Consider the following 15,109-nt stretch of genomic DNA (forward strand, 5'->3'; position numbering starts at 1 on the left):
ACCTCTGTGATGCTCCACATCTAGTCAGGATTCACTCTCTTATGGTTTGAACACCTGTCCTTGCTTTTGATACCAAAATACATGCATATCACGTACTGTATATGCTGGGTGAAATAACAAAAGATGCTGTGGTTTTAGTTATGCTACCTCAGAGGGGAATTTTTTTCTTGCTTCATCACATACTGTGCATGACTGGAATTTTTATAACCGTGATATGTTTTTACATTTAGCTCAACAGACATTCATATCTTAGATCTACATAAAGCACTGAAACTAAGCCTAATGTAAATTAGTTTATATGTCGGCCTTCAGAGCCTATATATCATAAAAATGTAAGGGCAGAACAATGGGCCTAAATCCTTGAGTTTAGCAAGTCCAAGACCCTTAATGGAACAAAACTGATACCACATACTACATAATCTCACATGTGACCTTTCCTTATTATTATCCCTTCACCATGAAATCCCATTCAATTTTGTGCACTGAAAAATAAGACCCCCGGCATATTTTTTTCACACGCTGACTCTGTATTGCCCACTAAACAAAAAGACCAACATACCCTTGACCAATAAACATTATACAAAGCCAGAGATAGTAACCAATAAGGTGATCCATCTTAAGGCCACGCTGTAAGCACTGTGCCACAGGCGACCAGCACTGTTATTTTTGCTGAAGACTGACCAACGAGGAGCAGGCAAACTGCAGAACAAATAAACCAGGAGCACAAAAACTCAAGATCCAGTCCTACTATTGTTTACTGTAACTTCAGGGGAATTAACATGGACGTATAGTTCATACAGTCCCTACAGCTCTAATGTTAGTTAGGACGAAATGAGAAGCCTGTTTTTTCACTGTGCCTCTGAAATGCAGGACTCTGGTTGCAAATCTGTTACTGTTATCATTGTAAACTGTGCAACTGATGAGTAAGAACAGAAACCTGAACAGGCTTAAAACTCTGACCATACAGGGCAGACTTTTTCAGTCAGTTCAGCTCATTCTCTGGATTTTGTGGAAACAGCTAAATTTAATTAACGAGCAAACTGAATGCAAATGCACACGTGCGGCACTTGACATTTGGTGACACTGTAGTGGCATTTCTGCTTTTTTGCCAATGATGTTCTCCTTGTGGCCTCATCACATAGTGACCTTCAGTGTCCAGGGGAGACTTTTGAAGCTGAATGCAATGTAGAAGTGTGAGGAGGGAGCAGCTGACACATATGAGGGAGCTCAGGTGAGGTATTGTAGAATGATGGTACAAAGGGTTGTGAGATTGATGATCCATTAGGGCCATCGGCTGACAGTCTTTGCATCAGAATGTGCTGGTGAATTAGGAGCTGAGCTATAAATTAAAACTCAGTCCATCAGTCAGTGTTCACCTAAATCCTCAGAGACATTTATTCCTCACAGAGAATTTAGAACTTAATCAGCTCAGTACTACACGTGACTGTTTTAACTAGTGTTGCAGTATATGTATATGTGTGGGTGATGATTGTTTGCTTGTATGAATTCTATTGTTGGGTTCTTAAAATATATATGGGTACTATGTGTAATTTGTTTTTATTGCTCCGTTGCAAGAGAGGTCTTGACCTCAATGAGTTTTCCTGATTAAATAAACCTTAAGTAACTCACTCATCGCGTCAAAAGCGAGAGGAAAACACAACACTTTCTCTGCCGGCTTGTTGTCTACGTTAAAGAGAGCTCAGTGAAAACCTTGTTGTCATGTTGTAAAGTGACACAGCAGAAGTGGTTCAGGCAGCTCATGAAAATGCCAGGCTCTGTTTGGAGGTGTCCTGAGGCATGACCAACTGGGAAGACACCCCAGAACAGACTGAGGACACGCTTCAGAGATTTCATTTCCCATGCAGCTTGGGAGGGGTGAAGGATCCCCCCCCAACCGCAAGAGAAACTGGAGGAAACTGTTGGGTAAAAGGACCATTCAACTATCACTTGAAATATCTTTTATGTTTCTAAACTTTGCTGAAAAAGCTTTGGATCTTTCTTTACCTTAGTGTCTTTTACTGTAAGTTGACTTTGTCTTTGCTTCTTCGATGCATGTACTCTGAAATTGATTTCTTTCTGCCTAGAGATCAGAGCAGGCCCCATCCACCCCTCTGCAAACCTTTCCCCCTTTTCTATATTGACAAACCAAGGCAAAAAGCAAGGAAGGCACATTCTTTTGTCCTTGCATGTGGTATCAATTCAAAAGCCATAACCCCGGCCCCACTCTGTGAAGTTACTTTTCTGATTTATTTGACTCAAATGAGTATTAAGATTACAAGGATGTACAGCTTCGTTGTTGCTCCTCACAATCTGACCCAAAATCTTACGTCGTGAAGACTAAGGCTAATATTTTATTCTTTTTAGACACATAGACAGAAGGTATTTTCATCAAGTATCCTTCTCATTAGGTACAGTAATTATTTCTCACTCCTTTTCCAGCACCCTACCCACCCTTACTGGATGTTTTGATTTTAGAAGTGGGTCACCTCCAAAGTAATGAAAGGAATTAAAAGTACCCAGATAAAAACTTGCTACTGAATCTTGTTGCAACTCAATTTACATTAATGTATACAAATGTTGGGTGAGCCTCTATAAATTTCTTATGTACTCATGTGGATTAATTAGTTGTTATTAATTTGGATTTAAATATTCCCCAAAGTTTTATTGTGAGACCAAGAACTTCCAAAGATTGATAGCAGAAGGATTCATTCTTTAATGTTTTTGTCTACAAAGGTTTCATCAATCTTAAAATGTATGAGCTGTCACATCAAACAATCTTAAAAGGTTTTTGTGAGGCGTAATTTATCACTCCAATCCAAATTGTAGCATCAATAGGAATATGCTCATTGCTGCATGTGGCTCTCAGGTTATAAAGAACAATACACAGGAGAAATTGGTTTTCTATTCTGTGTGAGGGGAAAGTGATTACACACCATCAGGAAAACTTCACGAGTAACCAAATTTCACCAATGCAAATAAAAAACAGTGTTTTTGATGTTAATACAAATTACTGTCCACTCAAACATCTGTCAGCAGCTGAGAAAACTGTGAAGGAAGATTTCATTTTCATTAAACTGCTGATAATTATTCTTAGTGAACAGCCGAGCAAACAATGGATTCCATCAGAAATCCAGCTATACCTGGTTTATTTTGAGTGTTCTGTTTGAGCACGGGCAGCCTGCCAATTTTTTATGAATCTCACAACCTGCCTGCCCCGATGGGCGTGTGTCATTGAGAAAGGGATGCATGTGTGCGAATGCAGAGAAGGCAGTGTGTTGCACATGTGTCTAGCGTATGTCTGTTCGGGGAAAGGGAGGAGCAGACAGGTGAAAAGAGAGATGGAGAAAGAGCGAGACATGTCGCAGCACCCTCAGGACGCCTCCTCTTTCTGAGCAGCTGTTGTCTGAGAGCTGGAGGCAGCACTGCGGCGCCCTGTCAACTCCTTCTCACACAGAAGCCCCCGTGCATGCAAAACAGGCTCAGACTGCCCTCTCTCCTTGGCCACGCTTTTTCAACTCCTTTTGTCTCTGTATATAATAGACACCTCCTTATTTTCTCTGCCCCCCTTTCTAAACCTGGGTCTTTATTCAAATCAATTTCAAGCCATCAAACGCAGTGAGCTCAGTAATAGTTATAACACATACAAACACAACACAGGGCAAGTGAGACACTTTTATGGGAAAGAGCATTTCAAGGGCAGAGACTGATAAAAAAATGAAAATGTATTGTTTATTTTTCCTTTTTCTTTTTTTTTTTTTTTGGTCAGATGAGATTGATTGTGTTCTACTAGATGCATCAATTCTTCTGCACGGGGCAAATAAATGAACATCTCATTCAGCCGACCTCTTTCACCCACTAACATCCTCAGTTACCCTGACCTCCCAAAAGCTTGTGGCCTGCAGATAATTCCTTTGCTCCACTACTTTTCATTAACTATAATCAACAGTAAGTATTACCTGTTAGCAGGGGGCTACGGTGAATCTAATGTTGGACCTACAAGTGTTCTACCCTGTAATTTATATGAGATCGATGTAACATTTGTGTAGGAATGTACAATAATATAACGCAATGTCAACTAAAATGGGTCCTGCATTATCCTGATCTTTGGTTTTCAGATGTGGGGAGAAAAGTGGGCAATAGTGAATCAACCTTAAATTATTACCCCCTAACTGGTTAATGTGATTATAGTGAACGAATGCTTTCAGAGACACACATTTGGCACAGAATGTTTGCTAATAGGTTGTGTATAAGGAGACAGGAAGGTGATAAAACCTGTTGAGGGCGATGTGAGGCTAGTAATATACAGGTTCTTTACACACATCACAGAGAAGTTTAGCTGTAATGTTTGGGCTGATACACAGTGGGTTCTGTTTTGTGTTTTTGGATCAGTTGTTTTATTCCTTTCAATGACTGTTGAGTCACCATTAGCAGTGACAGATACTTCCACATAACTGAAGGATGCAACAATGAGAGGAAGTAAGGCTTTTAAAAAAAGGGGTGGATGGGGTCAACTTATTATAATTTAATAAGGGATGGAGAAAGAGGACTGTCATACCCTGTATCATCTGTTGATATAATTATGGAAATGAGTACCCTGTGATTAAAAGTCCATTCAGAACAATGAATGAAGAGTGAATGACATGACATGGAAACATAACAGTGACAGAGAGTAAACATGTCTGGAATTCTATCTTTGTGGGGACAATTACTGACATAATGCATCCTTACCCTGATGACAACCTAACGTTTAAACGAAGCACATGCACACACACAAACGCACTATATATTGTTTACTGTATCGATTTTGCCCTACCCTGACAAACACTCTGGTAATTTATTATCATTCAATTGTTGATCAAATGCTACCACCACGTGGAGCACATTAGTACTACATACTTTTAGTCAAGATCACTCACTTGTTTTTTTATTTTAGTATACCTGCAGTCATGTTGTGTTCATGTGTACACATTTCTTTCGAAGCAAGGCAATGATGTCATAATGAGGGTACTAAAAACATTTTCAGGCACCAGATGGTTTTGAAAATTTCATTTTAATTTTCACATGGCAGATAACTGACTAGTGGTATGGTTAATTTTCTTTTAACAACAAATGACATTTGGAAAACAGTGAAACTCAATGGGGATATGTGGACAATAATAATAATCTCCATCTTATGTGTGAGTAAGTTTTAGGCAACGATACAAGGCAGATTTCAAAAAGTGAACTTATAAGAGAAACACGTTTAAACCAGTGGAGCAGCAATTTATTTGCCTTAAGGCTATTAAGGATATTTTACAGCTATAGTTGTATTTCTTTCTCCGTCAACCGTTGTTTGAATAAGTGGTTTACAACACAGAATATTGGTGTAATCTGAGCTATTTAGAGCTGGAAGAACTCATTTGGGTGTCATGGAGGAAGCAGACTGTATAAGACTGCAAGCCTGCTCAGTGCGTCAGAAGCAGGGGAGAGATGTTTAAACCTTTTCTTGATAAAACACAATGTAAATGCCATTCAGGTTCTGATAACTAACACAAATAGTTTAAAAATGCAAGCAGTCATAAACTGAGAGTCTAGTGGCACAGTTCAGCTGGGCAGTTCATTGCATATCTTAAAAATCTCCAGAAATTAAAATTAGGGTTCGTTGATACACATGTTTGTAGCACTTTTGCAACTATCAGGATTAAATGGGCTAAAGAAGACATTCATTCTTGTCATGATTCACCATGAGCCAAAGCTATGCCTGTATAAAATAGGATATTATATTTTATTAAGATTACAACTGCTTTTATATGATATGCAGTTAAAAAACAATAGGCCCCAGCTCTCATCTTTCAGCCATGTAATGCTGTATGGCAGAACCCGAGTACTATCTGTGTACCTTCTTCTCTCTCCACTCCATCTTTCCTGAAAGACAATAAACAAACAGGTCAAAGCCAATAGTCGCAGGCACTAAATAAATCAGAAGTCTTAATATTTCAGACTGCAGCCTGTTGGTTCTTTGAAAGCTTGTCGTCATCGGAGCTGCTTTTGCGGAAGTAGGCTGCGCTGTTTGCAGAGGATGAAACCTGCCCAGCGACCACACGGAGATCTGGGTCTGTTGCACAAATACTGGTGGAGATGGATGATGCCGAAACGTGATCTTGTGAGATCCGTTTCACTTCCAGCTGTTTGGATTCTACTCGGGCCCGTTTAAACAGGACTGCTTAGACACAGCTCTTTGTGGGAGGTATGGGTGCTCTACAGTCCTTACGCGGTCGACCATACGCAGATCTGGCGGAAAAGACTGGCTGTAAGTAGTCGTTGTTTTTGTTGCTGTTTGCTTTGGCTTTAAGCTCTCTTTAAAACTTGGCATCAGTCAAACACGTAGCAGGCGTGAAAACAACAAACTAACTGCACCGGAAACATCGTTTTAATTTAACCTAATTTTATTGCTGACTTATTTTAACGGGGAAATGCGACCATTTCCATGTGAGGTCTGACTTGTCTGAAGCACAGAGATGATAATTATTTGCTTCTGTTTGTATATAATTACACACCCTCAGTGTCTCCGTTTCTAAGCCACCCTGTCTGCTGTAGCAGCAATGAATGATTTAAACTGAAAGTCAAAGGGAGGATGTTTATGCACTTGACAGAAGCAGGTGCAAAGAATAATGCATTAGACACAACAATAAAAGCTTTAAAGACGCACCTGTAGTCTTTAGTGAAAGAGTTGTGGTATTTACAGTATGTCAGAAGGCAGCTAAAAAAATGTTTTACATATGATCTGAATATGCAAAAGTCTCACTTTAAATGTTTCCAGTCCTGAGGGAATAAGGTAGTTTTTAGATTCTCAACGATGATACTTATGCAATTTAAAAAATGTTTACACGTATGAATTCAACCGTGACTTCATGTTTGCCTGCACATCTGTAGTTGGTTCTGAAGTGGCCTCTTTCCTGTTTTCAGTTTCATTTCAGCAGATTGCAGTCCTGCATAAAAGATTCAAACTGCTGAGCCACAATGAAGCCACTCTGAAGTAAGGAGATGTTCATGAGTTTTTAATTCTAATAGTCCAATTGGAATTTGGGAAAGTGCTGTTTTTAATTTCTTTTCAGAATAAAGTCAACTTGGGCATGTGCCCAGCTCCAAACTAACAGGCTTCTTTTCATCACCTGAAGCCGGTAACCAATGACAACCGCTTTTCTACCTAACGTGTCACTCCTTAACATCTGTTTTGCACTTTTAGGAGAGATCACTTCAACGAAATCCCCGATTTAGCATGCAATCCCATCCGTGCACAGATCGTAGAGGCCTTCTTTGACAGAAGGTATAGTAACTATATGTGTTTCTTATTCTTTGTCTGTGAAATCTTTTTAAAAAAATTGGTGTAAGATTACATTCAGATGTTGCTCCAGTTAAGCTCTCTCAATATTCAGAAACTACCGTCAGAATCGTGTGGGGACGGTTGAGGAGATCGGCTTCGAGGAGTTCCTGTTGGTCATGTCTCATTTCAGGCCTCCGTCGCTGCACATGACGGGAGAACAGCGTGAGAGCATCAGGAGGGAGAAACTGAGATGTGTGTCTTTAAACAAATTGCATTTTTGCATGCTGACATTGACACACGGCTAATTAACTGCTCAATGTGGGGTTTTTTTTTCTGCAGTTTTATTCAACATGCACGACACAGATAACGATGGGACAATAACCCTGGAGGAATACAGACATGTAAGCCCCTGCTCACTTCGGCTGACAAAACACTTAAACCTTTAGATTACAACGTTGTTTAATCAGAGTCTGAGGAAATCATCATGAGTCATTATGTGGGTTTTACTGTGATCTGTCTGTGTATAAGCATCATTCTTCTAAATTTTGAATCTGCTCTAATTTGTCGCTTTAGCACAGAAAAACAAACTATGCATTTTCTATGTAGCTCTGCAGTTAGTCTTTGGGCCTTTCCATTAGTTGTGTCAGCAGGCATATCATGTCCTCAAGCTCTGGGAAATCAGAGATTAGACTGTTGTTGTCTTTTTAGTAATACAATTTTTAGCTGTTGGTTCACATGTGTTCAGGTGGTGGAGGAGCTTCTGTCTCGTAGTGGGGCACTGGAGAAGGAAACCGCCAAAAGCATTGCTGATGCAGCCATGCTGGAGGTGGCCAGTATTTCAGTGGGTCACATGGTGAGCATGTGTATGCTGTAGTATTTCAAGATACATTTGAAAAGTTGGTTGTCTGGACAGTGATAGTAACTTCAGTCTTCTCTGCACAGGAACCTGATGAATTCTACGAGGGAATTACCTTTGAGCATTTTGTGAAGGTTGGTACGCAGATTTCATATTATAATAAAGTCAAATCCTTTCAATCAATGCTCATTGAAAGTGGCTTAAAATATGCAGCTGTAGTTGATATAACTCATTGTTTAAGTAAAACTTTTCTTTTTTTAGTTGCTGAAGGATTTTGAAATTGAATTAAGAATGAACATTCGGTTTTTGAAGATGGACACAACAACACTGTGTAAGTGAAGTTTGAGAAGAGTCTGAGAACACGTTTTCACTACAACAGCAACTGTGTATGGTTTTTGATATATGCCTTACTCATGTTGTAACAACGATGCAATCCCAAAGACAATGCTTTTATTGTGGATGTGATAGGAGGTATGTGTTTGTATTGTCAGCAATAATACAATGACGCTCAGTTAATACTTAGCTTATCAGTAGTCAGACAAAGCAATAATCAAATTTCATTGTCTGGAGTAACAGATGGTATGATTTCATGCAAATGTGGATGCTTGGAAAACTTTTATAGAGGTTTCTGCAATAAATTAATAACTCTAAAAAATCAGGGATATAGAAAAATGTGTCTTTCAATGTTCTTATCAAGATCTATCTAATAATCATTTTAGAAAATATATATAAAAGCCTTTTAGTTGATATGAATGTGACACTCTGCTATTTAACTTGATGCATTTGCACAATAAAAGACCCAATGAAAGGGATCTGACTCGTGATGTGTGCTACTGATCAAAAGGAAATGGGAGTGCTGTCATGCAAGATGAAATGCTTCAGGGCAGAATGTCATTAGTTCTAATTTGAGAAGAGGAGTTGATGTACTGTAAATATAATAGGAATTTAGTCTAACCCATTTTATCTAGGCTCTCATCTTAGAGGGAGTAATGCTAGTAAGTGAAAACCACACATGGCAAGAAGTAGTAGATGCAAACAAGTAGCAATGGTAGTTTACGGAAAGATTCAAGACAAAACATAGAACACATCACACCAGGCTTTCTCAGAAGCATTAATGACTCATGGAAATAACCGTTCATTAATTGTCTGCACTCTGGTATGTAATCTCATAACAACAGTGGCAGTAGCATGACAATTATGTTTATGAACAATATGATGTAGTTATGTCCTCCTATGTACTGTATAACCGAAACTTAAAAGACAAAGATGCTTCATGGGTTGATTATATTCCAATGTGCACTCGTAAAGAAGGTTTACATATAGTTGTAGTTATAGTTGTAAAATACTTTGCCAAAAATTTGGTGCATGGATTTTATTTATCTTGTACTTTTGAACTTAACACAACAACATAGCTACACATTAGTACACAAGTGTTATCTCGGCTGAGTGAGAAGTTTGGGTCTTCTTTTAGGCCTGGATCACTAACAGGATGTTAAGAGGCCTTTGGTATAAGTTAGCACCACTGAAATATGGGTGGGTGTATTGTTATGACATTGTATGTATAATTTTGTGCCTTTGTCAAATAAACCCAAATTAATTAATCAGAAATAAACCCCAAATCATCACAAGCATGACAAAGTGGATGTTGCAGCCATGGAGGTTTTACATCGCCGTGGACTGAAAGGCTGCTGTCTAAGAAAGAACTCCCTGGTCCAGAATCAACAACTTTTTAAAGCTTGATACATTTATTTAATGACCGCATGGACAAAGAAAAAGGTAAGTAGATAGAGAAGTAAGTTTAATAGTAAGATTAGATTCTTGACCACATTGACTATTTGGAGATGAAAATGTCAGCAAGAAATTTTTGGAATGAACTGACCTCAACCCTACAGAAAAGATGTGGACTGCGCTTAAGGTCAGCTCTGTGCCACAAAACCAACAAATTTAATTGAGCTCCATCATATCTGACACGAAGAGTGGTTAAAATTCCAACCTGAGTTCCACCAGAAGCTTGTTGATGGCTAACAAAAGTGTCTAAAAGTCTGAAAGGTGAAACCAGTAAACCCTCTGCACCAAATACTGCACAATTGTGCCTAAGCATGGTTAAGAATGGTTAAAAAAAAACAAACATTTAAAGCCCATATTGCCATGATAGTCGTGTCCATGTCCATTATGGGAGAATGTTCACTGTTCACTGTAAACACATCTTCATCATATCTGTTGTTTCATTTAGATTTTATTCTTCTATGGAACCTTTCTTGCATGTCATCAACTTTTTCTTTTTCTAATACTTGATGCCAGGTTCTGCTGTTAGTAACAATTAAAAGCCTAAAATTAGCAACAAGGAATTGTGTGTCAAAAAAAGGAAGTCGCAAGTGAAAGTAGTTCATTGATGAAATATAGCATATATATCTTCCTGTTTTCATGGAAAGCTGCTGATGGAAACCTGTGCTGATCTGCACTGGCTCCTAATTTAAACGTTTCCTTTGAGCCAGGTGTTAATATTTTTGAAACATATACCGTGAATGCCAAGAGATGTATCCTCCAGCTGCCTCAACATGTTTGATGCGCGACTTCACACTCCAGTCTACAGGTATATTTTCACTGGGGGGTGTATACCGCCCTCCACAGGCCAAAAGGTGTAAATCTAAACAACAATGAACTTGCACCATGTAATTTCAGACAATGCAAAAATGCATAATTCAGTGCATTTTCAACATCGTGCATGTTGGCTTATTTTCCTGCAGGTTTAGATCATTTTGTGTGATTGATTTGTTACTTATATGCATGACATTGTTTAATTTACAATGTTTTTTTTTTAACTGTGCAGCTTTACATAGTAAAAAAAAATATATTGTAATTATTTTGGGGAAAAATAATTACATAGGTAGTTGCAGATTTTATTTGCTGGACTGTTCATGATAAGAGTTTTCTTTTGTCTATTTGAAGAAAAACTTATGTAAATGTTCTACATGATCCACAATGACACAGAAGGTTAATTGGTCAATAAAACTATTTGAATGTTGAAAACTGATCTTACTATATTATCATTCAGTACTGACTGTACTCTTCATATTAAGGGGTGAGTCTTGCATTTAAACAACACATTGTAGTATTGCTGCAATTTGCATCAGACTTTGCAACGTTGATTGAACTTTTAATTTCATATCTTCCCACACCGGCACCCTACAGAAAATGATATTTTTGACCTTTGAAACAAAATGTTGCAGGTCCGCAGACTTTTTTCAAAGTGATGCTGTAGATTGATGACAGACATCACTGTCATTGGCTACACCAACTACAGCAGGTCCAGGGTTAAGTCCCCAGCTCTTTCCAAGTTCTGTTGAAGTTTGTATGTTTTCCATATGTCCATACGTTTTCTGTCCATCTGTTTTCTGGCAAAAACAAACGGTGAAGTACCTTATGTACAAGGGCAGGCCTCATCCCCGTTTAGGTCTTGTAAAACATAAAGAGGGTAGTGAAAATAAATGAATAATGTGGACTGAAGAGTGTTGCCCTGAGGTACCCTCTGTGTTTGTGCTTTAAATAAAGCTGAGCTATAACAGGGAACTTGATTCATGACCCAGAGTGAATTCCCCATCCACTTCCAGTTTCCTGAGAGCTTGTGATCAGACGAAAGTTTAGTTAAGCATTACTTCATTTCAATAAAAAAACTTGGTATCTATGTTATACGTATGTTTTGTAAGCATAAATAACAAGTCGGCACGCAGGCTCTGTTAGTCATCTGTTTAGTAACGGTTTTTCTGCAGAATTTCAACGCCTTTGTCCTTTCAACACCTTTCACACACTTGCTTCACCATATACAGTATTGTATAGGAGGATGCATGTGTGCAAATCACACACTGTGAACTCATACATTATCTGACCCACACCCACCCACACCTTGTGACTGACCAGACAGCCCGCCAGTTTCATGAAATCTTTCCTATCTGATCCTGCCTTGAGTTGAACACATGCGTCATTCTGAGCTGATATCACACAGTCAGCGTCTCAGCAGCTTCCTGATTTTCTTTTAACTCCACTTGATGGACTAAATTTGTGCAGAAAAAAGGACCCGATGCTCTTTGTTTTTACTTTAACTGAGTTTTACAAAGAAGATACATGTGACACCTAAACATCTGTTTACATTTATGAAATGTCTTTTTCCACACACTCCCGTGTTGCTGAAAGTGTAGTATTACTGATGCAACCACCATCAAAGGTCAGAAAGAAGCACAGCTGCAAAGCTTTTTTAAATAATTATGCATACAGGAAATAAGTTTACATCAGCAAAGTATATATTAAATATGCATAAGTTCCACAGAGATATCCTTGCTTCACCTTTAACAAAAACAAACAAAAATAAATATTAAATACCATAAATAGACTCTATTACACTGATGTTCCAGACACCTTCATTTCTGCTTATCTTTTGAAGTCTGTATCAACACACTGACTGTGTAAGACTGTCTAAAGCCAGCCTTAGGTCATGTGTTTATTCGTATCCTCTTCCTGCATATTTCTCTTTTCAGACTCCTCAGGTTTTGGGAAACATTTGACAGAAACTCCTTGTAGGTCTTCAGGACTGCACAGCCATAGACTTTCTGCTGGAAGATGTTTTGAGGTGGAGGTAATGTCGTGGGCCCGCCCACTGGCTCTGGCACAGGCCGATTCGGGAAGATGCTCTGATAAATGTTGTTTATGAGTTTAGCAAGGCTATCGCTGCGAATCCAGACACTGTTGAGCTCGGTCAGCACTGGGCTTGAGGGAAGCTGCAAGTCTTTCTGCTGCGCATACACTCGTTTGAAATGTGGGAAAAAGGCTTGGAGATGTGTGTAAATGTTCACTATCCTGTCTGAAGCCTCCAGGCCCGAGATGCTGGGGTCAGGGATATTGCTACCTGACACTGTACATGGGAGGTCCAATATTTCTCCTTGAGATGATTTCTGCAAAATAAAAAACGAAGGAATAAAAAAAGTCAGATTATAAAGGCCACACATTGTAAAGAACACGAATGCTCAGCATATTTTGTTTAAAAAAAGAAAAAGGAAAATACTGAACAAGCACCCAGGGATTTAACACAGCACAATAAGATACAGTGGTTTTATGTGTGTACTCACATATGTTTGGATTAGGTCAACGGTTTCCTTATGTATGTGTCTGGTGAGCTTCAAAGCTGGGTGCAGAGGTATATCACACCGGTCTCTGCTTGCTGCCACACTTTTTGTTAAAGCCATAACCAGCAGAAGAGAGAGTAATGCTGAGGAGAAAGGAACTGGTGATTTAGGGTTATCCTGCCCACTGGTAAGGGGAACTTTACTTTAAAGCCACAAGTGGAGGGCAGGAAAGGTAGAAATAGATTCTTCACCTTGATTCGCTCAGCACTCAGCCAGTGAATTAACAGAGGTCTGCTATATTACCAGTGCAACAATTTATTGTGTAGCATGCTTTATGACATCCAAAATTGCCATTCTCTTAAACTCTTTACCAAATTTTCCAAAAAGTTTAAAACCTATTTTACTTTATTTGATGCAGGCACAAAAACAAAATGTGTTCACTTCAGTTAGTTACATAGAAGGTAAGACGCATCATAAAAAAAATAACTACACAAAACAACTACAGTAGCAATGACAGTGGCAAAAAAGTAGCAAAAATATTTCATGCTATTTTGTGTTTTAAAAGAAAATGGATTTAACAAAACTTACTTGTTGCTGGTCCCATAAACTGTTGAAAACGCATGCTCTTTACATGACCATTCATTCTCCACTCAGTATCACAGGCAAATTGCGCGGACTCGTCATAATCACACTCCTTTAAAACCACACATTTGTCATAAGAGGAAATGACGTGCACTTTGTGAGGCAATCAAATTTCCCAGAATTTCTTCCTTTTTTGACGTGCTTTTTATTTTTTCTATTAAACAAGTGGACTAATGCTCCCACATGTGTGCTCTGTGGACAGGCATGTTCAGACATGTGTACATGTGTGACCACATTGTGTAGTAAAACTTATTTAGAAGCACTTTTTTTTTTTTTTGTGCATGGAAAAATATACAAATATAAATTGCTCGAGGAACTCACTGAATTTAGAAAACGATGTCACACATGACTTGAAAATTATTTGTTTGTGGTCAGCCTACCCTTTGACACAGTTCAGGCTCGCTTTTTTTCTTACTTCACTCTAGAGACAGTTTTTCAGAAGAGGAGACTTCTGATGGTGTGTAAAAGTAAAAGTGGGCTCACCATAGTGCACAAAGCTGCATAGTGATGCACTTGTAACACAGAATATCTACCCTATGAAACTGCTAAGTTCCTTGAGTTCAGGTGTAGGCATACACTGTATTTAGGGACATCGATGGATCTTTTAGTGGCCTTACTGGCTCACAAATGACTTGGATAATTTAAGTCATGGAGTTAATTCTCTCTAGATGCAACAACAGTTGGCTTAATAATAGCTAATATAAGCAGCAAATACAAAGGTGATTCGTGAGAAAATGCAAGACCATGGTAGAGTTTAAGATGCAGATTGAGATAAAACATCTCCTGTAAACAGGTCTGATTCGTTTGTTCCATTTGAACTGTTGAAGCTCCCCCTTAAACCACTTTTGTATTCTTGCAACAATATTTTCACAATGGTATTGTGAAGGAAGCATTCAAGGTCACAGGAAATGCATTTCTCAATCAGAAACTTTGACATGTACGTAAAAGGGTGGATCTGCTTAGCTGAAGTAGGCTATAAGTCAATGTTATTGCATGAGAAGTTTCTGCCTGGACTGACTGTGTTTACGATTTCAGGACATGATTTCACTGTGTGGTTGTTTGGGTAGGAGGGGAAAAGGAAGGTATGTCAAAACATGAAAATAAAGGGGTTTTTCACGTGTTGGTTAATATCATTATTGTCATCGTCACTTAATGGGTGGTCACTTCTGCTTGGAGACATTGAATGATGTG

The 15,109-nt window shown here is 38.7% G+C and overlaps 2 protein-coding genes across 3 annotated transcripts; one reads left to right on the forward strand and one right to left on the reverse strand.

Annotated features, from left to right (window-relative positions):
* Positions 1-6,032: 6,032 nt before the first annotated feature.
* Positions 6,033-8,989, forward strand: tescb (tescalcin b). Its single transcript, XM_067485064.1, has 8 exons — positions 6,033-6,289; positions 6,946-7,015; positions 7,226-7,306; positions 7,416-7,555; positions 7,643-7,704; positions 8,049-8,156; positions 8,246-8,293; positions 8,421-8,989. Exons 1-8 carry the CDS (start codon positions 6,229-6,231, stop codon positions 8,496-8,498), a joined length of 648 nt encoding a protein of 215 aa, XP_067341165.1. The 5' UTR covers positions 6,033-6,228; the 3' UTR covers positions 8,499-8,989.
* Positions 8,990-12,241: 3,252 nt separating this feature from the next.
* m17 (IL-6 subfamily cytokine M17) lies at positions 12,242-13,954 on the reverse strand. 2 transcript variants are annotated; one of them, XM_067485146.1, is made up of 3 exons: positions 13,865-13,954; positions 13,280-13,419; positions 12,242-13,105 (listed from the first exon to the last, which is right to left on the reverse strand). In XM_067485146.1, the coding sequence occupies exons 1-3, from the start codon at positions 13,917-13,919 to the stop codon at positions 12,647-12,649; spliced, it is 654 nt and encodes a 217-aa protein (XP_067341247.1). In that variant the 5' UTR covers positions 13,920-13,954; the 3' UTR covers positions 12,242-12,646. The 2 variants fall into 2 exon arrangements, with proteins under 2 accessions (XP_067341247.1, XP_067341246.1); XM_067485145.1 differs by having other exon boundaries at positions 13,280-13,434; positions 13,865-13,930.
* Positions 13,955-15,109: the final 1,155 nt, after the last annotated feature.

Source organism: Channa argus, chromosome 18, assembly GCF_033026475.1.
Source record: "Channa argus isolate prfri chromosome 18, Channa argus male v1.0, whole genome shotgun sequence".
NCBI lineage: Eukaryota > Metazoa > Chordata > Actinopteri > Anabantiformes > Channidae > Channa > Channa argus.